Source organism: Pecten maximus, chromosome 3, assembly GCF_902652985.1.
Source record: "Pecten maximus chromosome 3, xPecMax1.1, whole genome shotgun sequence".
Taxonomy (NCBI): domain Eukaryota; kingdom Metazoa; phylum Mollusca; class Bivalvia; order Pectinida; family Pectinidae; genus Pecten; species Pecten maximus.
In genome coordinates this window covers 32,325,064-32,350,593 of record NC_047017.1, presented here as the reverse complement: position 1 = coordinate 32,350,593, position 25,530 = coordinate 32,325,064, and the positions used below count along the sequence as shown (strand labels likewise).

At 38.8% G+C, this 25,530-nt stretch overlaps 1 protein-coding gene across 4 annotated transcripts in view; it reads right to left on the bottom strand.

Annotated features, from left to right (window-relative positions):
* LOC117323923 (MAGUK p55 subfamily member 5-like) overlaps positions 1-25,009 on the bottom strand; it is a 59,651-nt gene extending 34,642 nt beyond the window's left edge. For 3 of the 4 annotated variants that reach the window (XR_004531862.1, XR_004531863.1, XM_033879456.1), the window contains exons 1-2: positions 24,854-25,009; positions 9,184-9,293 (exon numbers count right to left, since the gene is read on the bottom strand). Coding sequence is in view for 1 of the 4 variants with exons in the window: in XM_033879456.1 (XP_033735347.1) it covers positions 9,184-9,293; positions 24,854-24,917 (174 nt within the window). In the remaining 3 variants the exon portion in view is untranslated. Of the gene's footprint in view, positions 1-5,708; positions 5,836-9,183; positions 9,294-24,853 lie in introns of those variants that run through there. The other variant, XM_033879457.1, reaches the window with a different exon arrangement.
* Positions 25,010-25,530: the final 521 nt, after the last annotated feature.

Genomic DNA, 25,530 nt, shown 5'->3' with positions numbered 1-25,530 from the left:
ATAAAATATATAAAGCATTTAGTAAGTAAATATTAAGTTATCAATCAAGTAATCAAGAAAATAAATAGTTATTTTGTAAGTTTCTAAGATACATCAATCTGATTTCAGAGATTTGTGTGTCAGTACATAGCTGATTTCAGGGATTTGTGTGTCAGTACATATCTGATATCCATCCCATTTTTTATTGTAGAAAAATAAGGGTTTAGTTTAAAAGGCAAACATCTTTATATGCCAGTCTTTTATGCTTACATGACATGCATGCTGTATCTAACATGTCCATGCTGGGTGCACAGATAAACACTGACACTTTGATAGTTGATAGGTGTACAGGTGTTTTTCTATGACATTGGAATATACATGGACTAATTGATCATACCTAATGATCGTAAATATGGCACATATACATGCTACTACGATCATTAATGTGCAGTTGTGTTACCTGGACAGTTTGACCAGTAGGCTGGGACAGCCAAATACACCTGTACCTGTGTAGTGTTATGGTCTATAGGACAACATAAAAAGTAACATATTACCTGTGTTCATTGTTATGTAGTACACCTGTATCTCGTCACAGGTAATATACAGTCTGTAGGTAATACCCGAGTCTGGGAAAGTCTCTTTACATGTACACCTGTCATCACAACCAGTATGTCACTGGTCAGATCTACATCGCTACAGGTAGTTGAACAATGAGAACACTACTAGTACTGGTATCTGTACACAGATATAGCCTTGGGGGAAAGAGCTAGGAGGTCAGGTCAGAGGTCAATGTGTGACTGACTATAGCTACTGGACCATGTATAACACAGCTCCTCATTATTTCATCCCTCAAGAAGTATAGTGCATTGCAAATCAATACTCATCAGGGATTATTTTGGGTTACTAAATGGATCGGGTCATTTTCAAGAAAAAGAACTATCTGTAATATAATTTATGGGGTATTTACAGAAATTTGAAGGATTTTTCTGAATCATATGGGTCATTCAGGAAAATGGTGGGCAAATGGCCCCATATAGCCCCCTACGAAATGATCCCTGCTCATGCATTTTAATACCTTGTTCAAACTTTACAGGGTAATATAGTATATATCTAGCTGTGCCCCCTTCCCTTCCCTCTCCTCCCACCCTGCATGTATGTGTGAACCAGCTAAAATCACGTGTACCTTGTGTATCCCTACGAACCAGCGTTAATTACACACATTTTACTGCCTTCTGTGTACGTAGGACGTACGTAGGACCTGCTATTGGTTTTATCTGAAGTCCATGACCCTGTCCAGTACCACTTGATCATCCCTCAGTGGCCACCTTGCTCCTCCATTCATGTGTGACTATGTTTGACCAGTGATGGAACACCAGATAACACATTATATATAGCAATAAGATTGGTGATGGGAAGTCCTTACTGTCACACAAACAACAATCCCCACTACATCACCTATAGTGACTCACAGTATATACCTGTGTAGCCAGGTGTAAAACAGAGTTATCTGTACAGGTAAGGGGTGAACAAAAACAACTGAGGTTTATAATAAGCTTATAAGGAGTTAAGTATTCTAAAAATATACAATTATCTCTAGTTTACAAGTAACTAAATTTGTTAAATTTGACATAAAACAAACATCTTTGTGGCTATCGATGAATAACAAATGTACACCTATGCACACTTGAATGTAAGCCTAATTATAAAACCTGTGAATGTGACTGGGATGAGTGTAGCGTATATTTGTAAACAATATACATCTAGATATGTATGATACAAACCCAATCCACAATTAATCTTATAGTCAATGTGTGTCAAAAAATCTGTTTCTGGTCATATCATCAATCTAAAAAAAACAGATTAATGTTTTGTTTTAACACTGATGAAATGTTTCAATTTTGGAATTCCCATTTACTCCCCTGTAATTTGGAATTCCCATTTACTCTCTTGTAATTTGGAATTCCCATTTACTCCCCATTGTAATTTGGAATTCCCATTTACTCCCCTGTAATTTGGAATTCCAATTTACTCCCCTGTAATTTGGAATTCCCATTTACTCCCAATTGTAATTTGGAATTCCCATTTACTCCCCATTGTAATTTGGAATTCCAATTTACTCCCCAGTAATTTGGAATTCCCATTTACTCCCCATTGTAATTTGGAATTCCCATTTACTCCCTTGTAATTTGGAATTCCAATTTACTCCCCTGTAATTTGGAATTCCCATTTACTCCCAATTTTAATTTGGAATTCCCATTTACTCCCCTGTAATTTGGAAATTCATACTTACTCCCCATTGTAATTTTTGGAATTACCATTTACTCCCTATTGTAATTTGGATATTCACTTACTCCCCATGGTTATGTGGGAATTCTCGTTTACTCCCATGTTATTTTGGAATTCCCATTTACTTTTATGAAATTCCCATTCATTACTCTGGCGTAAGTTTCGAATTCCTATTTACTACCTGTAATTTTGGACCCTGTAATTTTGTTTCACTTCAAATCATCAATATTAATGTAAACATCTATATTTAAACATCTAATTTTGTTTAGAAAATAACGTTCTCCTAAAGGCCTGCCTATGACATTGAAATAATTAAATTTCCTGTTCTATATGAAATTACCTCATCCAATTGCTACCTCATTCAATTGGTCTGTTGGTTAGTGAATGTAATAGCCTCATATTTAGAAACTTGATCATTCTTCAGACATTGTACACCTGGCACAGCATACTTTAAATGAATTGGGCTTTTATCTAATAAGGCATGGAATACTTGTCAGCTTTTTCTGTAAGCCAAGGTCACATACATATAAAGGAATTCTTTTATCCGACAGGAATTCTATGACTAAACTATTACAGCAATTAGGGAACCATGTCTGTAAACTATTAGATCACTTTACTTGGGGAAGAATTGTGATAATCATTAATTTCATAATAAACCACCTACTCCCACAGTGTACCAAATAACTACACACACAATTTCTAGTTGGAGTAAGTATACATATATATATCCTGTAGGGTATTGATAGTAGAACAAATTACCATTCTACACATAATGTAAGGGAGTTTCATATAAACTTCAGCAGCTTATAGCATTTGCTGATACTTCCCATGCTGTTGTTGCACTTTTTTAAAAATAGTTTTAATAAAAGTAAGGTTCTTTTAATTCTTTATCAATATTTCAATTTATTGCATTTTTGCCAGTGAAATATAATACTTAACTTAACTAATAAAACTTACATTTTCACTGCAGCGATGAGCAGTGAAAATATAAGATTTTGCAGTGAAAATATAAGGTTTTCTGTTTTTGACCAATCAGAGCGGACCTTTGTATTCACCTCGTTGAAACTTGCCGATTTTTCCAGTCGAAGCGGAGATAGATAAATGGGTTATTTTGCTGTATTTCTGAAATTTTTAGACTAGTTTTTGATAAAATACTCACTTGATGTTAGTTATTCATGCACAGATTCTCCTATAACAGCAGAAAACTCTTAAATATTGTGTTGATCAGTCCTTTCAAAATGGCGCCGTCAAGTTGACGTGGAGTAACGTCACAAAGAGATGACGTCATTACTGATTCCCGCACTTTCTGACACTATTAATTTTTCGATGTTTTTGATTTTGTTTTTTAAGTTGATGAAATGCAATAAAAAGAAAATTGAATGGTTTCCCGTCAAATATAACATATTTTTCACTCGTATGACAGAATATTTCGATATTTTTCACTCGTGAAAAATATTGATATTCTGTCATACTCGTGAAATATATGTTATATTAAACGGGAAACCATTCAATGTCCTCTATATATAAAACATGCAATTGATTTCAGTGCAAAATTGTGGTATTGTATACAAATATGATATGGAATGTAAAATTGTATTGAAAATACGTAATCTGCACCTTTTATAATAAATGTAATAGAGTAATTAATGATAAATACCCTGTCCGTGCTGGGCCTCAAACTTATAGCGACCTCTTACATTATACTCTAAAGGTAAACCTCGAGCTCCGACGTGCTGCCAGTAGGTTAAGAGGAAACTCCAGCTAGCCTCAGCTAGTATTGTCATCTATACTCTTCACTTTTACAATAATGTATACAATGTCCTCAATTACCACAATCGTATTAAAGCTTCAGAGACCAGTAAGTACCAGTTTCCATTAAAGCTTCAGAGACCAGTAAGTACCAGTTTCCATTAAAGCTTCAGAGACCAGTAAGTACCAGTTTCCATTAAAGCTTCAGAGACCAGTAAGTACCAGTTTCCAGACTGGTTTGATTTGTGTCCAACAGGGGACCCAGAAACTACCTTGCTTGGAAGGGTCCTAATTAAAACACCATAGCCAGAAGTGAAGTATTGCAAAGTATAGCATCAAGGAAATTGAATAAATACTGCAGTGGTATTGTATCACTTCTTTCATGTTGTTCATTGAGGTTGCCTGCCACCAGCTACTACAAGGAACTTAATTGAGTCTTTCCTTAAAATGACTATGGCTGTCCACGGGACGATAAGCCCATGAAACAAACAATACATCCCAACAACTATCTCTTATTATCACTTGATATACCATGGTATATCAGCTCTCAGTTAAACATTAAATAAGCCAGCGGTCCTGAGTTAAAACCCAAGCAAATTAAGTAATGATCTGCTTCGTAGGTGCATATATAATCTGTTTCAGGAAAGAGCAATAAAAAAATACCCTGCCAGTTCTTGGGTTCGAACTAGAGACCTCTCACACTTTGAGAATTCCCGCTAGCCACAGTTAGTAATCAAAATAAGGTGGTTTATCTCTCAACTCTACATGTTGTTAGAGACCTGTGAAGTATTGATCATGACAAAAATATTTTCTACATTTAGCCTTTCTCCAAAAGCACCGGTAGCGCTGTTACCACTTGAAACTTTACGAGTCTCTATTCTGCAAGGGGTATGTAGTACAAGCCAACTCGACTAATTCCTCTTTAGCCTTATTAGTGGTACTGTAGTGCTCTAGTAAGCAAATAGACCTAGGTTTGATTTTTTTTGTCACACTATCATTATATATTATGTCCTGATTATAGATTAGGTATATAAGTTACAACTGCACTTTGTTTATAAATGTTCTGTCATATAAAACACGTACAAAATAAATCAGTATTCTAAATTGCATTGCTGTATGCCAATTGACTAATTTATGATTCAAATCAACAGATGTAATGACAATAAACATTGGCATTTCAATCACTATTAACTATTTTACGTAATTCTGTCAAATGATATTAAATCAGACAAAATCAAATAACTAATTACTAAATTAGATTTACGTATATATCTATATATTCATCCAGGTATTTTTCTGCATTCCAAATCTGCAAGGGAGTCATCTTACTCTATGTCATACAATTAATGCACACCTTACAATCACCTGGACAGTTTCCGGAAATAAGGAATGTGTCATCCTGTCGAAATCGGAAACGCCAAATAAAACAAATCCGTCAAATCACCAGATTCACGTGATATATATGATTTATGAAAATTCAAAGTTAAGTAAAACACACGTATCTAATATTTGTTTAGTTGTTGATATGTGATTCCTGGAGCAATGGGTAAAACTTCAAATACACACCGGACGGAATACACAGCACAGGTAAAAACACACCTTTACAATCGATACCAACTTTTCAACAGTGGTTTACAGGTATCAAACAGTCCGTTTTCAGCGGCGAATTCCCAATATAAACTCGAGCAACTTACCTTTTATGTCAAAATACAAAAGTTAGTCCTACATGACACTTCTAAAACGATTAAAAACCGTTCAGTAGTGGATAGACCTCCAACGGACCAGCATATAAATATGCCAGCAATTCAACATGGCCGCCCTTCGGTGAACTTTTCTGGGTCAATGAATATCGAGCCACCTATGTCATTGCAAATCGTAAACATGCATAAAGGAAGGAACGTGTGCCCATGGCAGAATCTTGTCAAAAATTCGATTGTTTATGCCTGTTGAGTTTCATTTATTTTTGTGTATGGTTATCGTCGCTGTTTACGGAAGCACAGCTGGGTGTAACTGGTAGCAGGAAACATAAGAGTAAGAGGCATAATGGGCATGTAACGACCACCGATCACAGTGACTCTGTTAGGCATAGCACACTTCATCGATCAGCTAACATAGCCAAAACAGCCCCATTGAACAACAATAAAACATTCGATATGAAAAATAATGAACAAAAAATGAAGAAGCTTCAAATAGTAAATCTATCAAAACGATTGATATCAAAACTTCATTTCTTGATTAAAAAAAAAAAAAAAATCAATAGCATTTTCTGATAATAAAACATGTTTGTTAGTTTTGTTTTTTGTTTTGTTTTTGTTTTGGTTTGTGTGTGTGTTTTTGTTGTTGTTTTTTTTGTTAAAAAATAAAGTTGATATCAAAAAGTCGAAGAAGAAAACTTGGCAATGACGTGAAACTAAGTCTGTAGTGGATACTCAGGAAGGGTTATATTGTGTCCCGAATGGAGAGTATAATTTAAGGTATTAGCACGGACTTATATCTAAGATATATTTAAGTCCGTCAATATAGTCCATCGTGTACACCACTGGCGTCCTTAACCCTAGTGACCAACATGGAGACTGCTTGACTCTTTGGTTTGGAAATCATATTTCTTAGTTCTAATAAATTGTCATAAATATTTATTTTTACATTTTTATCAGGACACATTGAGCATACTCACAACCTGACTTTGTTTTGCATGCCCGTTTTTCTACATGAATTTTAATTTACCTACTGTGATATACAATAATGTATATATATTTGTGATATCGTTTGTAGATATAACAGCATACATCTGTAATATGTCATCTATTATTATCATAATATTAAGTCAAGTACCAAACGGCTGTCCCGATCGCCTATCCTCTGGACTTTTTGTTTGTTTGTTGTTTTTTGTTGTTGTTAAGTTTTACAGATTTAGTTGTTTTAGTGCCAAATTTTGTACAGACTAATTACTAAGTCTGTTTATCAAAGTCCTTCCAGCGTATCTATCGACAGGTATTTTATAATAAAATCTGCTGTTTGCCTTTCACTGTTACACTGTTTATACATGTTGTCAATATACAAGCTCCAGACTACATTTATTTTACCATGGCGAATATTCGACTTAAAATAACGAGATCCTCGTAACTTGTTTCTTGTGATTACTGAATGTATCTCCTCCAGATTTATATATTGTAGAGGTTTTATGTTTGTTTGTTTTAATTTAGAAAACTGTACACTATGCACATTTATTGTTTGACGAGCTGTAGCGTGTTGATGGTATTGTGCAGTAATTCAATATTTCTGACATGTAAACGTTTTCCAATAAAAATAATTGAAAGATAAACCAATCGTATATCAAGGGAAGTAACTCCTATTAGTCAAGTACTTTGTGGCACGAGTTGTCAGGCACTTCATTACCGTAACTACTCTATGACACGCCTCTGATTTTATCTAAGTCAAACACATTGTATTAATGACAATTTCAAAAATAGGAATGAGCACAACTAGATTTATTATTGAGGTAATATTTAAAAGATGGCTGAACAGATGAAGTTGTCGTATGTATGGCTACATGAGAGATGGTTACCTGTTAGGTGAGTGAAGGTATGTACAGTACAGTAGTATTTTACCTGTCGAGTAAGTGAAGGTATGTACAGTACTGCAAGTTATCTACTAGGTGAGTGAAGGTATGGTTGTTACCTGTAAGGTGAGTGAAAGTATGGTGGTTACCTGTTAGGTGAGTGAAAGTATGGTGGCTACCTGTAAGGTGAGTGAAAGTATGGTGGTTACCTGTTAGGTGAGTGAAAGTATGGTGGTTACCTGTAAGGTGAGTGAAAGTATGGTGGTTACCTGTTAGGTGAGTGAAAGTATGGTGGTTACCTGTCAGGTGAGTGAAGGTATGGCTGTTACCTGTTAGGTGAGTGAAAGTATGGTGGTTACCTGTTAGGTGAGTGAAAGTATGGTGTTAACCTGTTAGGTGAGTGAAGGTATATTGGTTACCTGTTAGGCGAGTGAAGGTATGGTGGTTACCTGTTATGTGAGTGAAGGTATATTGGTTACCTGTTAGGCGAGTGAAGGTATGGTGGTTACCTGTCAGGTGAGTGAAGGTATGGTGGTTACCTGTCAGGTGAGTGAAGGTATGGTGGTTACCTGTCAGGTGAGTGAAGGTATGGTGGTTACCTGTCAGGTGAGTGAAGGTATGGTGGTTACCTGTTAGGTGAGTGAAAGTATGGTGGCTACCTGTAAGGTGAGTGAAAGTATGGTGGTTACCTGTTAGGTGAGTGAAAGTATGGTGGTTACCTGTTAGGTGAGTGAAAGTATGATGGCTACCTGTTAGGTGAGTGAATGTATGGCTGTTACCTGTTAGGTGAGTGAAAGTATGGTGGTTACCTGTTAGGTGAGTGAAGGTATGGTGGTTATCTGTTTGGTGAGTGAAGGTATGTTGGTTACCTGTTAGGTGAGTGAAAGTATGGTGGTTACCTGTTAGGTGAGGGAAAGTATGGTGGTTACCTGTAAGGTGAGTGAAAATATGGTGGTTACCTGTTAGGTGAGTGAAAGTATGGTGGTTACCTGTAAGGTGAGTGAAAGTATGGTGGTTACCTGTTAGGTGAGTGAAAGTATGATGGCTACCTGTTAGGTGAGTGAATGTATGGCTGTTACCTGTTAGGTGAGTGAAAGTATTGTGGTTACCTGTTAGGTGAGTGAAGGTATGGTGGTTATCTGTTTGGTGAGTGAAGGTATGTTGGTTACCTGTTAGGTGAGTGAAGGTATGTTGGTTACCTGTTAGGTGAGTGAAGGTATGGTGGTTACCTGTTAGGTGAGTGAAAGTATTGTGGTTACCTGTTAGGTGAGTGAAGGTATGGTGGTTATCTGTTTGGTGAGTGAAGGTATGTTGGTTACCTGTTAGGTGAGTGAAGGTATGTTGGTTACCTGTTAGGTGAGTGAAGGTATGGTGGTTACCTGTTAGGTGAGTGAAGGTATGGTGGTTACCTGTCAGGTGAGTGAAGGTATGGTGGTTACCTGTTAGGTGAGTGAAGGTATGGTGGTTACCTGTCAGGTGAGTGAAGGTATGGTGGTTTCCTGTTAGGTGAGTGAAGGTATGGTGGTTTCCTGTTAGGTGAATGAAAAAATGGTGGTTACCTGGTAGACAAGTAAAGACATGGTGGTTACCTGCAATGGCAGCGTACTTACCGAATGAATAAAAGAGATGATATCAGCGTGAGTGCTGTGGTCTAGATTTTTACCGTTGACTTCTAAGATTTCGTCTCCAATTTCTAACTCAGACCGATCAGCCGGGGAGCCTGAAAAACAGTAAAAGGGAGATGACTCTTCCTGCTCTAAACTCCTCCTCCGAAAATGCCAGCAATACAAAGTCAACAGACTACATTATAATGACATGAATATATTGCTACAATACAAATGTACCAGATCAGTGTTCATTCCACTGTCAGCAGATTTATAGTATGGACGTGTTGAATCACAGACCTGTACATTGTGGATACATGTGTAGGTCTTGTTGGACCAGGACTGGCCACTGTATAATGGGGTCTAGGTTCATAACCTACCGCCTGTTTTGTCTTTATAGTTCAGATAGACAGGTAGCGAGATCCATTGTGATTTGCATTTGAGACAATAAATTATGCATTATATTCTCTGTATCAAGAACTACACACATCTTCTCAATAAGCGTGTGTAAATGATGTACTTGATGGGTAATCTAAATAGCAATCCCAGTGATATTGTACCATCCTGTACTTTGGTGGAATTGAACAGAAGTAACTAGATCAATTGTTAGTATTTATCATTGTTAACCATGTATCTTGGTGTTGACATTTAATTTGTTAAGCTGCCTGCTAATTTCGGGAGTCTCGGGAGAACACAGTACAAAATAACTATGCCGTTATGCTGTCTATAGTAGGTAGTGTAAACATTTGTTTGACCGAATATGACCTTATAAATGCAAAGGCATTGATCTCTTTTGACCTTGAAATACACATGGTGGCATAACGACATGTGTTTTTGTGCAATATACGTTATCCACACCGTGAGCTTACTGTGTTCTCCTGAAAATTAGATTTTAAATTCAAATTACATGTCAACAAGACCCATGGTTATAGCTTTGCTACTATAAATACAAAATACTATAACAATAGACTAACAAGTAACGTCTGTTTAATTTTACCAGAATAGTGATTGATAGGCTCGTGAAATTATCACTGCCATTTACATGAACCTTAAGTGTCCTTAAATTTCACAATCAACAGGAAAATGTAACATTCGCTGTAAATCAATAGTTAACATAAATGTTTGATAGGCGCACAGCACAAGAATGATATGCTGTTTGATAATTCGGTCATTCAGGCCATTTCGTTCTGATAAGAGTAATCCCTGTTACTATCCCAAACTCGAAAATAAAAAACAACAACAACGAACTGTCCTTGTCGCATGGACGGATTGATAGATGTATCAGAAAATGTGAATGTTTCACGATTTTCATATTTATTAATGAAGATATCTACTATGTTCTAAATTGCATTCTTTTCCGTTTCCAAAACTTTTTAACCACATAGTGTGTATTTCTGAAAGGGTTTCCCCGTGGTTATTTTGCTTACTAATTCCACAGGAATTAAATACATTAAACAGACCCTAGTGTTTGACCTCTACCAAACCAACCACAGGAATCAAATGCATTAAACAAATCCAAGTGTCTGACCTCTACCAAACCAACCACAGGAATCAAATGCATTAAACAAATCCAAGTGTCTGACCTCTACCAAACCAACCACAGGAATCAAATACATTAAACAAATCCAAGTGTTTGACCTCTACCAAACCAACCACAGGAATCAAATACATTAAACAAATCCAAGTGTTTGACCTCTACCAAACCAACCACAGGAATCAAATGCATTAAACAAATCCAAGTGTTTGACCTCTACCAAACCAACCACAGGAATCAAATACATTAAACAAATCCAAGTGTTTGACCTCTACCAAACCAACCACAGGAATTAAATACATTAAACAGACCCTACTGTTTGACCTCTACCAAACCAACCACAGGAATTAAATACATTAAACAGACCCAAGTGTTTGACCTCTACCAAACTAAACACAGGAATTAAATACATTAAACAGACCCTAGTGTTTGACCTCTACCAAACCAAGATCGTGCCCTCTGTGGAGGAATCGAAAACCAAAGGTCATTTGTGCAAACTGGCCGGAGGGACAGGCAATACGTTTATGGAGAGTGGTTCTAAGACGTCATGAACCTGATGGACAGGTAATTACATTGTAGTTATCGAGAGTAGTTCTAACGAGGTTATGGACCTGATGGACAGGTTATTACACTGTAGTTATCGATAGTGGTTCTAACAAGGTTATGGACCTGATGGACAGGTAATTACATTGTAGTTATTGAGAGTGGTTATAACGAGGTTATGGACCTGATGGACAGGTAATTACATTGTAGTTATTGAGAGTGGTTATAACGAGGTTATGGACCTGATGGGCAGGTTATTACATTTTAGTTATTGAGAGTGGTTATAACGAGGTTATGAGCCTGAGTAACAGGTTATTACATTGTAGTTATTGAGGGTGGTTCTAACGAGGTTATGGACCCGAGGGACATGTAATTACATTTTAGTTAATGAGAGTGGTTATAACCAGGTTATGGGCCTGAGTAACAGGTTATTACACTGTACTTATTGAGAGTGGTTTTAACGAGGTTATGGACCCGAGGGACAGGTTATTACATTGTAGTTATTGAGAGTGGTTCTAACGAGGTTATGGACCTGATGGGCAGGTTATTACACTGTAGTTATTGAGGGTGGTTCTAACGAGGTTATGGGCCTGAGTAACAGGTTATTACACTGTAGTTATTGAGAGTGGTTCTAACGAGGTTATGGACCCGAGGGACAGGTTATTACATTGTAGTTATTGAGAGTGGTTCTAACGAGGTTATGGACCTGATGGGCAGGTATTACATTGTAGTTATTGAGAGTGGTTATAACGAGGTTATGGGCCTGAGTATCAGGTTATTACATTTAAGTTAATGAGAGTGGTTATAACGAGGTTATGGGCCTGAGTAACAGGTTATTACACTGTAGTTATTGAGGGTGGTTCTAACGAGGTTATGGACCTGATGAGCAGGTCATTACATTGTAGTTATTGAGGGTGGTTCTAACGAGGTTATCGACCTGAGTAACAGGTTGTTACACTGTAGTTATTGAGAGTGGTTATAACGAGGTTATGGACCTGATGGGCAGGTTATTACACTGTAGTTATCGAGAGTGGTTCTAACGAGGTTATGGACCTGAGTAACAGGTTATTACATTTTAGTTAATGAGAGTGGTTCTAACGAGGTTATGGACCTGAGGGACAGGTAATTACATTGTAGTTATTGAGAGTGGTTCTAACGAGGTTATGGACCTGATGGGCAGGTTATTACACTGTAGTTATCGAGAGTAGTTCTAACGAGGTTATGGACCTGATGGGCAGGTTATTACACTGTAGTTATCGAGAGTGGTTCTAACGAGGTTATGGACCTGAGTAACAGGTTATTACACTGTAGTTATTGAGAGTGGTTATAACGAGGTTATGGGCCTGAGTAACAGGTTATTACATTTTAGTTAATGAGAGTGGTTATAACGAGGTTATGGACCTGAGTAACAGGTTATTACACTGTAGTTATTGAGAGTGGTTATAACGAGGTTATGGGCCTGAGTAACAGGTTATTACATTTTAGTTAATGAGAGTGGTTATAACGAGGTTATGGGCCTGAGTAACAGGTTATTACACTGTAGTTATTGAGAGTGGTTATAACGAGGTTATGGGCCTGAGTAACAGGTTATTACATTTTAGTTAATGAGAGTGGTTATAACGAGGTTATGGGCCTGAGTAACAGGTTATTACACTGTAGTTATTGAGAGTGGTTCTAACGAGGTTATGGACCCGATGGGCAGGTTATTACATTGTAGTTATTGAGGGTGGTTCTAACGAGGTTATGGACCCGAGGGACAGGTAATTACATTTTAGTTAATGAGAGTGGTACTAACGAGGTTATGGACCTGATGGGCAGGTTATTAGTTATTGAGAGTTGTTCTTACGATGTTATGGATTTGAGGAACAGATAATTGATTATTAAGGTTAAACGAGGTTATTGACCTGAGGGTGGTTCTAACGAAGTAGTGCCTTGTAGGTCATTCAGAAATGGAGGAGCATCATCTCGGAGACGCCAGGGGAAGCACGATTCCATCAAACACGACCTCGCATGAATGCGCTAGTCACATTTTCTCCTCTTCAAACTGATTCATTGGTGCTATTCAGACCCGAACAAAGCCACGTGACAGGAGAGATGTGTACTTATAGCCAGTCGGGAGTTCGGTATGGCACACTGTCATGGTCATAGAAACAAGAAATGTAACACGAAATGTCCGTTCTATAATTGGTAACAGTGAAAGGAACGCGCCAAACCAGCAATGTACTGGATGATATACACTGCCGTGCCCGGCGGACTGACCAAACGTTAATATGGTTACCGACCCTGTTACCAGGCGGAGCTGACCAAACTTTAATATGGTTACCGACCCTGTTACCAGGCGGAGCTGACCAAACTTTAATATGGTTACCGATCCTGTTACCAGGCGGAGCTGACCAAACTTTAATATGGTTACCGATCCTGTTACCAGGCGGAGCTGACCAAACTTTAATATGGTTACCGATCCTGTTACCAGGCGGAGCTGACCAAACTTTAATATGGTTACCGACCCTGTTACCAGGCGGACTGACCAAACTTTAATATGGTTACCGATCCTGTTACCAGGCGGACTGACCAAACTTTAATATGGTTACCGACCCTGTTACCAGGCGGACTGACCAAACTTTAGTATGGTTACCGACCCTGTTACCAGGAGGAGCTGACCAAACTTTAATATGGTTACCGATCCTGTAACCAGGCGGAGCTGACCAAACATTAATATGGTTACCGATCCTGTTACTAGGCGGAGCTGACCAAACTTTGACATGGTTACCGACCCTGCTACCAGGCGGAGCTGACCAAACATTGATATGGTTACCGATCCTGTTACCAGGCGGAGCTGACCAAACATTAATATGGTTACCGATCCTGTTACCAGGCGGAGCTGACCAAACATTAATATGGTTACCAATCCTGTTACCAGGCGGAGCTGACCAAACATTAATATGGTTACCGATCCTGTTACTAGGCGGAGCTGACCAAACTTAACTATGGTTACCGAGCATACTATTAAGTTGAGCTGGCCAAACTTTGATGGCCGATACTCGATATCTTGTTTTACGGTGTAGATAAATGTGATGTGCAAGCTTTTCCCTGTTCATCTAGTCAGACTAGATGATTTGATCAATAATTAAAAATTAGCTTCGTCTAGTTACAACAAACATCTGTCTCAGTGAGAGAAGACGACATAGAAATGTCCTTCAGCTGAAGTACACCAGCTACAGGCAACTTACTTTTTATGGAAAGGAGATTGATTCGAATTAATTGAGAAATTGCATTGACAGTGTTTATTCCACCGAGCTGACAATTATTGATTTCCACAGGAAGAGTAATTGCGGCACAGATATCCATTTTTATCATTTATGTCGTAAAACAAAAGTAATTTGTAGGAAATATTTGGCGATGGATGTAACTATTGGGCAGCACCCAATGATAATTGCATGGTCTGTTTTAAATGGCCTTGTCAGTTTATGAATTTATGAATGACATGGCAATACCACCCACGGGTTCTATAACAATATATGAATGTGATATAAAGGTCAGTTTAATTTAAATCAATTTTATTGCAGATAAAAGCAAATGGATTGGACAGAAGTTATACAACTTACTTACGTCCTTTCCGTAACAAGGGTGTATATACAGTTTGACACGCAACAGATAATTTGTACTAATATTGTACTATAACGAAGACGGGGATGAAGATAGAAAGGAGAAGAATAGATAAGGAACAAAAATATAATGTGTATATAAAGTATTTAAAAATAAAATATATAAAGCTAAACAAGCTATAATATGTCGATTTTAGGTTTTGTTTTAGTCGGTACGGGCTCCAATGTACAGTACCTGTACATATCAAATGGGTTTTTCTTTTCATTGGCCATTGATATTTAGACATATTTTATTCAATACAGTTAATATACATAATAACACACATATATATATATGATTGATGATTTTAATGATGGCCAAGTTTAGGTCAATATACCTCAAAGAGAAAAGTTGCAGTCTGGGGAGCGCATTACAAGGCAGGATCCGGATTACGATACAGCCGGAACCCTCAATGACAGCTTCCGGATAATTCGGAATATACGGAATCCGGACTGCCACACAATTTGATTCAAGTACATTTGTATGGACCGAGTCCTGATAGACGGAATTTTGACTCCGAGTCTGGAGAGTCGCATTATCCGGATGGTGATATAACCGGAATCCAATGTATGAATCCCGTTCGTATACTATATATGACGAAATGTGTCTTAACAGTACACATTACTGGAAACTCTAAATTAGGAGCCAACGAGCAGTCACGAGCACGAATGCTTGGGGTTATTCTTGTTTCATGCCAATAAAGATTACAACAAATTAATTTGAATTCTTTATCGACAATTTCATTCTTTGGCAAATTAGTCCGCAAATGCATGTCCCTTTCTGTTTACGTTAAAAGTCAGGATGGAGACGAGTCCATTGTGAGTGACGTGGCTTAATTAGTGATTGAGTTGAAAATAAATCCCCAACGCCGTACAAATCTAGGAGAAAAACTAAATCTCCTCACACTGGAATTGGGAGTTTGTCATGCCCAAAAACTAAGCTAATGACGTAGTGATTTGACATCAGAATGAAGCCGTTATTAACACACATTGTTCTACATCAACATCCAGCTATCATAGGGTGGTATGGAATTTCCCGCGATAACGAGGTTGTAATAGTTAAACTGTCATTGGATTTCGAATAAAAAGAAAATTAATCGAAATATTTTCAAAGCTCCTAAGATATCCTACATACATGTATGTATATGATAAATAAGCTTATGTCTTTTATGTATCTTTTATGTAATATCCTATTTATTATATAAGATAAATATGATACCTTATCAAATGTATACGATATCTCATGAACTTTAAATAAGATCTCTTATAAACATATCTTGAATAATGACCCTTCGGCCTGACAGACCAATTGTACGATAATGGGTTTGTCCTCCTAAGGGACATACTTGTTGGTTAATTAAATACACTCCTGCCTATTTAAACGATTCCGTTGAGCATTAAACGCATGTTTACGCTTTGGCCTGTCGACACATTCCGAAATTTTGAAGGCATGTCGACACGTAAGTCACACCGAAACCAAAGAAAAGCACGCCGACACGTTTTATGCACGTGACATATTTCTAAATGCACGTCGAAAGTTTACAATGAATGTACACTACAATGTATTTTTCCTGTATCGATGAGATTATAGGTTCAAAATTTCCGCCGACATACTAAAGGCAGGCCGACTCCCAAATGTAGACTGACGTATACAGACCAACGAATAAATTCCATCGACATACTTAATACAGGCATACCACTGCAGGTTTGCATGTACTAAATGTTAACCGACCACTTAATACTAACTGACTACTAAATAAAGGCCGATATACTAAATTCTGACCGACATGCTAAATACAGATCTACTACAAAACGCAGGTCGACATACTCAGTGCAAATCTACATATTAAATGCTGGCCTACATACTGAATGCAGACCGACTACTAAATGCTGGCCTACATACTGAATGCAGACCGACTACTAAATGCTGGCCTACATACTAAATGCAGACCGACTACTAAATGCTGGCCTACATACTGAATGCAGACCGACTACTAAATGCTGGCCTACATACTAAATGCTGGCCTACATACTAAATGCTGGCCTACATATTGAATGCAGACCGACTACTAAATGCTGGCCTACATACTGAATGCAGACCGACTACTAAATGCTGGCCTACATACTGAATGCAGACCGACTACTAAATGCTGGCCTACATACTAAATGCAGACCGACTACTAAATGCTGGCCTACATACTAAATGCAGACCGACTACTAAATGCTGGCCTACATATTGAATGCAGACCGACTACTAAATGCTGGCCTACATACTGAATGCAGACCGACTAGTAAATGCTGGTCGACTACTAAATGCTGACCGGCATAATAAATGTACACCGACTTACTAAATGCAGACCGATTCTGAATGCTGGCCGACTAGTTAAATTTACGCCGTGTTTTCAGGGAACTAGATGTACATTGGCAAGTCGAGGACACGGAACGTTCGCAGTACAAACGTACGACGTTCATTAATAGCGATATTTTTAGTCAGCATATAGCCGATGGCAGGGGTGATGTGCTCTGTCAGAGAAATTATTTTTTTATAACAAATAAAATGTTACATTTCCTGTTGGTTTAATATATATCCATACCGACACTGAGCGCACGTGTGAAGCGTTTGTAATCGCTCAGGGCTGTCACACCAGGTTCATTGATCTAGTGCCCTGGTTTAGACTTTTGGTATTAGTAATTTTTAGTAACTCAATATTTCTAAATGTCAAAAGATACATCTTACAACATCTCCTTTCGAAGATACTCCTAATTGTGAGATGTGAAGATACAAATATATTTCACTGATATTTCTAATGGTGAGATGAGACAATGAAATCAGATTTCACAGATATTCGAAAAGAAGAGATGAGACGATAAAATTAGACTTCATAGAAATTTCTAATCGTGGGATGTGACGAAAATTAGATTTCACAGATAATCCTAGTGGTGAGATGAGACAATGAAATCAGATCTCACAGACATTTGAAATGGTAAGATGTGACGATAAAATCGGACCTCAGACACATTCCTGATGAGACTTGTAGTAATTTATTTAGGATAATCCAGGAGATGTGACGCTAAAACCCGATCTCACAAAATTAATATTCATAATGGCGAGATGTGAATATAACGAATACTGCTACATGGACATCGCGATAGACAATAGTAATTTGGCAAATTAAATGCATGCTTGGATGTTAACTTGTCATATTTCTTCGCTAGATGAAGTTAATTTACAAACATCCCCTTGCCTTGACACACGTGCAGAAATAGTAGATTACAACATGATATCAGACTCGGTAAGCCATTTTGTTTAATGGCCGTCAACCAGAAGGCTAGATCGAATGTCCTTAAATCGATTTCATTATGCTCTTTTCAGGGTATTGTGCCGACCATCATTGCGCCATTGAAACGTTCCTTTTTAAGAACGTGTATGAAACTTGAAGGAATTGTGTTTCCGAATTTACCAAGATCCCTTACGATAGCGCATCAAGATCCCTTACTCTCTACGCTCTAATACGATTCCCACGTTCTATCACGCTGTCCCACGATTTGGCGTCAAATCGAGATAATCCTGGCAAAATTTTTGAGTCAACAATTTTGCCACGATCCTCACGATCATCGCGATTCCGCCAAGTTCTAACGCGATCACTATGATTCGACCACACGACCCAACACGACCCTCCACGACCCAACACGACCCAACACGACCCTCCACGACCCAACACGACCCTCCACGACCCAACACGACCCTCCACGACCCAATACGACCCTCCACGACCCAACACGACCCAACACGACCCTCCACGACCCTCCACGACCCTCCACGACCCAACACGACCCTCCACGACCCTCCACGACCCTCCACGACCCAACACGACCCCAACACGACCCAACACGACCCTCCACGACCACGACCCAACACGACCCAACACGACCCTCCACGACCCTCTACGACCCAACACGACCCTCCACGACCCTCCACGACCCTCTACGACCCAACACGACCCTCCACGACCCAACACGACCCTCCACGACCCAACACGACCCTCCACGTGGGCTCATCACGATTTTCTCAAATCGTGGAGATCGGTGACATCGTGGCCTAGTGTAAACGCAGCATAATGGAATACTTTTTTCAGATCACGTGACTCTGTATCTACATATAACAACAAGAGGTCCATGGGCCTTAACGGTTTTGATAAATTTTGGTTGACTTGCTTCCCGTGACCTTGAATTTGAGGTCAATGTCGTTCAATCCAGCATGCTACATGCCAAGTATCAGGTTTCTAAGTGTGATGGTTCTCAAGAAGAAAACTTTTCAAGGATTTCAGCATATTTGAGTCTGATGGTCTTGAATGTAGCTCTAGATCATCAGTTTGTGCCATTGAGGTTTTTCGTTATGCAAAGTTATCTGCTGTTTTGAGCAGGTATTGGTTTTATCTCATACAATTTGCATTAGGTAGCAACATCAGGAATCTCTGAGAAAAGGCACATTTTTTTGTGTGACATAAGATAATAATAACACCTGCTCGTACATATTATGAGAGTCAACAATAAAATATTTCACCCTGGACAATAAACAAGAGTACATAAATATAGGAAAATGAAATGGTTTATTTATACGCGTTTCCAAGGCCCCATATCAGGTCTCTGGGTCTCTTGCTTAGTGAGATGGCATTTAAGATTTTAGCATATTTGACCACTGTGACCTTGAATGAAGGTCAAGGTAATACATTTTAACACTCTTGATAACCCTTCACCTCAGCATGCTATATATCCAATATATGGTATCTATACTTCTAGCTTAATGAAGAGAAGTCGTTTAAAGATTTAGTATATTTTACCCCTATGACCTTGACTGTCGGTCAAGGTCATTCATTTGAGCAATCTTGATAGCCCTTTACCCCAACATGTTATATGTCCAATATTCGGTATGTGGACCTCTTGGTTATTGAGAAGAAGTCGAAAATGTAAATTGTTTACGAACGGACGAAGAACGACGCACGACGACGAACAAAAGGCGATTTGATTCTAGGTTACTTGAGACCTCGTCTCAGGTGAACCAAATCCTCTCAGGCCACAGGATCATGTATGGATATATACTAGATGTACTACAAAATGACACATACCATTCCTCTCTGATCACAGGACCGTTACAATTATATTTGTACTACAAATAGAAATACCGTTACTACATTTTTAATTAAATAGCGGTCCTCTGTATGTTGGTGTTTTACCATAAAGATAACCTGGCCTGTCGAAGTTTGCGGAAGGTAACAGTTTTAATTGTGTAATAGCTGGATCGATGTCACGCAAGCTTCGTCGGTAATCCCTCAGGAACCCAGAAATCACATTACGCCCTTGGACGATTTTCTACATGGCGAACTTGTCTGTTCTCATTACAACGACGCCTCTTCATTAAACCAAACCGCGTGACGCTACCGTATACAGGAGAGTGGTGGCGGGTTACATAAGACGGGTCGTCATCTCACTGTCTTTACACCGTATACAGGAGAGTGGTGGCGGGTTACATAAGACGGGTCGTCATCTCACTGTCTTTACACCGTATACAGGAAAGTGGTGGCGGGTTACATAAGACGGGTCGTCATCTCACTGTCTTTACACCGTATACAGGAGAGTGGTGGCGGGTTACATAAGACGGGTCGTCATCTCACTGTCTTTATACCGTATACAGGAGAGTGGTGGCGGGTTACATAAGACGGGTCGTCATCTCACTGCCTTTATACCGTATACAGAAGAGTGGTGGCGGGTTACATAAGACGGGTCGTCATCTCACTGTCTGTATACCGTATACAGGAGAGTGGTGGCGGGTTACATAAGACGGGTCGTCATCTCACTGTCTTTACACCAAATGAACGCTCAGTTTATCACTGGTGTAAAGTTCGGAAACAACCGTGGCGACGTCTGAGACAATATATTGCGTATTTCTAATCCGATCGATCTCATTATTTAGATTAAAAGCTTAATGACAATCACATGATGAATATTTGTTTTTCTTTATGGTTGTTTTACGAGTTCCGGTCGTATCCCATTGTCACAGTCGGGATCTTTCCTGTCCATTTCTAAAACAACGACAAACAAACTCGTGTTCTACAGATAAACTACGTACTTTGTATATATAAAGTACGCTTAAATACCAGATTAACGACCACAACCACTGTGAACTAAGTGAGGGAATTCCAGCATGTACATTTCGGTTTTATTATGCAGTATAGCGGAAATGACTCCATTGGCATCGTACAGACGACAATGTATATAATGTATGCGTGGGGCAGAGCACATCTGCCCACACGAGATCTATACACAGCCGTCGTTATTGGTTCCACGTGCAGGAATCTTTACAGCTTTAGTACTAGTGATTACGAAGGCAAATGTCTCCACTAAGACTACGTTCATATTCCATAGCAACCGTTGACAAGTAATGTGTACTGCGTCATCAAAACTATTTTAACAATAATTAAATCCCCTTAGATGTTTTGTCCTAAGGCAATGGAGGTCCAGGCTAACGAAGTGGAAAGACACGTCACCAGCTCTTCTGAATCAGCCCCATCGAGATAGCCTCCACTTGTGTTACGGGGTTACCGTAGGCGAGTACCTCCCTCTCGATCGAGACTGCCGAAGAGGTTTCGTCTAACATGCTGTCCCGAATGATTGTAAACCAAAGAGACAGAAAATCTGGGAGCCAAGACTGCATCGGCGACTGCGGCATTATCAATAATGCTGTGAACCTCTGAGGCAAAACCTGCCTGCTAAGGTGAATAGAATCCGTAGTTATTCATTTCGTCTCAATCCAAAGACAGCCCATCCTCTTACGAAGACTTCGGTTCCGAAACAGAAAAAGACGAAGATAAGTAGTTGTTTGTCCCAGGAAAAGCCGAAAAGGTCAATATTAGCTCTATCGCAAATCTCAAGACTGAATGCCATTACACAAATGAGTATCTACAAGAACATTCAGATGTGCAATAATTGGTAAAAAGAAGCTCCAGAATGCGATATGCGTGGGGTAGTATGTAGCTACATCGACAACTTTCGATCGCATGACCTCCTATAGAGTTCCCATTTTGAGAACACTGATGTGTTCAGAGTTTTTTCTTTGAGCACTCCACCTTTGACCCAAGCTCTGTCGACGTACTCTCTATAAATCTGTCATAATTGCTATCGTGTTCACAGTTATAATCTGAACAAAGAAACCCCTAAAATAAACTTGTTGTGAGTGTTCCATTTTTAATCCAAAACGCACAGACTCATTCATCACAGGAAAGTATTGCCTGTCAATCCTTCAAAAGAGAGAACCAACATGTTTGAAAATTAACTCTAGGATATGCACGATCTGAATTCTAACTAGAAGAAACTTATCCACCATGAATTTGAAAAAATCAGAACACTGAAACCACAACTATTCACCACATGATACCAAGTACAGATGGAGATAAAAATCTTCGGAAACGTCTTGGAAAGCTGAATGAGAGTGTTCCCAGGGATGACGAAGTCCAGAGACGAAGCCATCACATATTTTCTCTAGACGAAATTAACCCAACCAAGAACAAAAGCTTCATGACTAGCCAAGTATTAGGAATCGTCAAAAAGATGTTGACGTCTAATAAGGTACCACAAGACAACACACAGCAACCTTGTGAAATCGATAGCATAATGTTGTGAGTCGAAAGAACAAACATAAAACTGAAAGACGTTACCATTTCAAGATTGAGTTTGGAACGCCGTAATATCCTCCGTTATATCTGTCATTGCCGGCTCTTACTCTCCGCCATGGAAGACATTATGAACAATGAAGTCTCCATAAATATCTAGGAGATCCCGCAAGCTTGTTGGAATCAGCGAGGTTGGTGGTAAGTCGCAATGCCTAGGACATCTTCTGATGCAATCTGAAGAAGAAGATAGGTGTGCATGCTGACCTCAGCATTTCGACGAAAGTCTTTGAGCAGCACAGTATTAACTCCTTCCTGGTCAGCTAGTAATTTCATTGGCTTTTCCGCGACAATGGCAAGCCCCATTGTGACCACATTGACCGGTGCCTTGTGTTACAAAAGAGAAAATTCCGATGCCTCTTCCCCTACAGGATGATCGGGTCGTGGGAAGACGATACCCTTTCCCACAAGAGAGAATGAGCTCGAGTATGATCCAAGAAGAACTTTTTATGTTTCCCGTATTCTGAAGCGGACTGGAGACATTAGAAAGAGAGATCTGAAACTATTTTCTTCACTCCAGTAAGAGTGTCCTAGCTTCCATTTCCATTGTCACTGTCACTGGTGATAAAATCAGAGGGGAAGGAGGAGCAGATATCTTCGAAGAACTTACGTGACTTGGTCTACGACATCAGGGATATACGACAATCCTCCCTCAAGTCTTCACTGAAGGAAAATGGTCCTAAAATCTAGTGGATCCAAATAAACATAGAAACTATCTCGCTAAGAAGATAGAAGCATAACTAGATCTCAATTTGATTCGAACACGCTCATTTTCAGCATTGACAACTCGGACTCAGTGATACCCGATCTTAACGTGCTGCAATGATGTAAATCCCAAATACAATGTACTGTAAAAGCATAAAATTTCGTTTATTTTGTGGTATAAGAAAACCCACGAAATAAATTCCCGATGAAAAATTGACCATACGAAATAAAATCCAATTTGAGAATATGTGCTATGTACACATCAACATAAAAGAGACGTATACATGTAGACCATTATCTGAAACAATACATTTCATTGGCTGTCAGTATGTCAACATCTGTCACTGATAATTACAATGCCTGAATGGACACAATTAAGTCATTCAAAGGCCTCTGTAATACCGACGTCACCAATTAAAGCGCTTCCGGTTTTTCCAAATGACAGTGCCCAAAACTAATCAAGAACTATTTTTCAATACTGTTCATTTCGAATGAGCATACTTTGTGAAAATGCCATTATTTAAGAATGATCTTCGAATTTGTATTCAGAAGATAATATTTACATTCTAGTCTTTTTCCCTTTTAAGTTAAAACACATAGTCCTTGCACGTGCCATTTTGAAACCGTAAACAACGTTACAACATTTAACACGTTGAACTGTTTATCCTGGTGTCATTAAGTCGTAAATTGATAGTCTACTGACAAAACATTATATTATGATGCATTTTAAGACTACATGATTTTGATTAATGTATGTAAACACAAAGGTTTACTTAAAATCGCTCCTTGTGAAAAGTGATCCTATTTGTGTACTGCAACCTTACACCTTGTTGATATAGTAGGAGTAGGGGCTAATGGTTTTTTTCTATAAACACAGACGCCCGTGATTTAGTCCAAATGTCGGGGCTGTCGGTAAGGCGGTATTTTAAACTATATCTCTATTTACATGTTTTCTAAAAGATACGCTAAAATGTAAATATGACATTAAACTTTCTTGATACATGGTGTCTATGGTCGATTTAAATGCCAGAGCAGACAAACATATTGCGCTGCTGCAAAGCTCTGGCATTTATATCACTAGCGTGCAAAATGACTTTTGTCTGCAAAGCTCTGGCATTATTATGATTATGCTTGTCTGTAAATCTCTGTCATTTAAGTCGACCGCAGACGCCGTATCAAGACAGTTCAATCCTTAAGTATTTGCAAGCAAAACTTTCCAGGTGAGAGCAGAAAAAAACACTGATGTTTAAAATGCCGCTGTCTTGTTGTCAAGCGTGATGTCATAAGGAAACGACGCCAAAACATTATGCTACTGATTTCCGCGCTTTTTCGACGCTTAGACAAAGAGAAAATTAAAATGTTCCCCTACAGTCACATATTTCACTCGTGTGACAGAATATACTCGTGAAATACATGCTGTATATTATGGTGAACAGGAAACAATGTGATAAGGGTTACCCCGACATGTCAGAGGCACATAACTGATTGATACAGCTGATATTTACAACCAATTAAGTGGTACTCACCATATAATTTAACAAACCCATCTTCTGTCTTTACCAACATGATGACGTAGCCAGTCAAATCCATTTCAAACCACTAACTCGTACATCACAAACCGCACTTTTTATCGTCGATACCACGTGACCAATTCAGGTAACAACATACAGCAATATATTGCATGTAAACGCAGTGTTGGTCAGCCACTGGACCAAGTGTTTATGTACTGATGAACAGGCCATGTATCTAAAACTGTGTGAACACGTAACCACACGTTTATAACCTAGAGTGGTCCGACGATAGTGACTACTCCTGGTAAAAGGAACTAAATAGTCCATTAAGTGGGGTCCAGTTCACGTAATCCGCATCTCCTGTGCTTAATAATAGGACGAGTTTAACCTTCATTAAGAGTTCCAACAGAGTAATAGTGGAACAGTGTAGCCGACCTCTCCTCGGGGTACCCAATACGATTAACGAAAAGCGTCACAGTAATTGGGAGATGTACTGCAGGGACACGATGGCTAAACAAGATCTTCGTTTTTACAGGGCGGCATTATTCTCTGTCACGTGCAAATGGCAGTGTATGTAGCGTCCTCAGAAACACAGCACCGACTATACTGTCACGTATCGAGTTGTCACTCATACACCGCATTCTCACCATAAATGTCTTTGCGTTTACGTGTGCTGTGGTTTCAGATATATC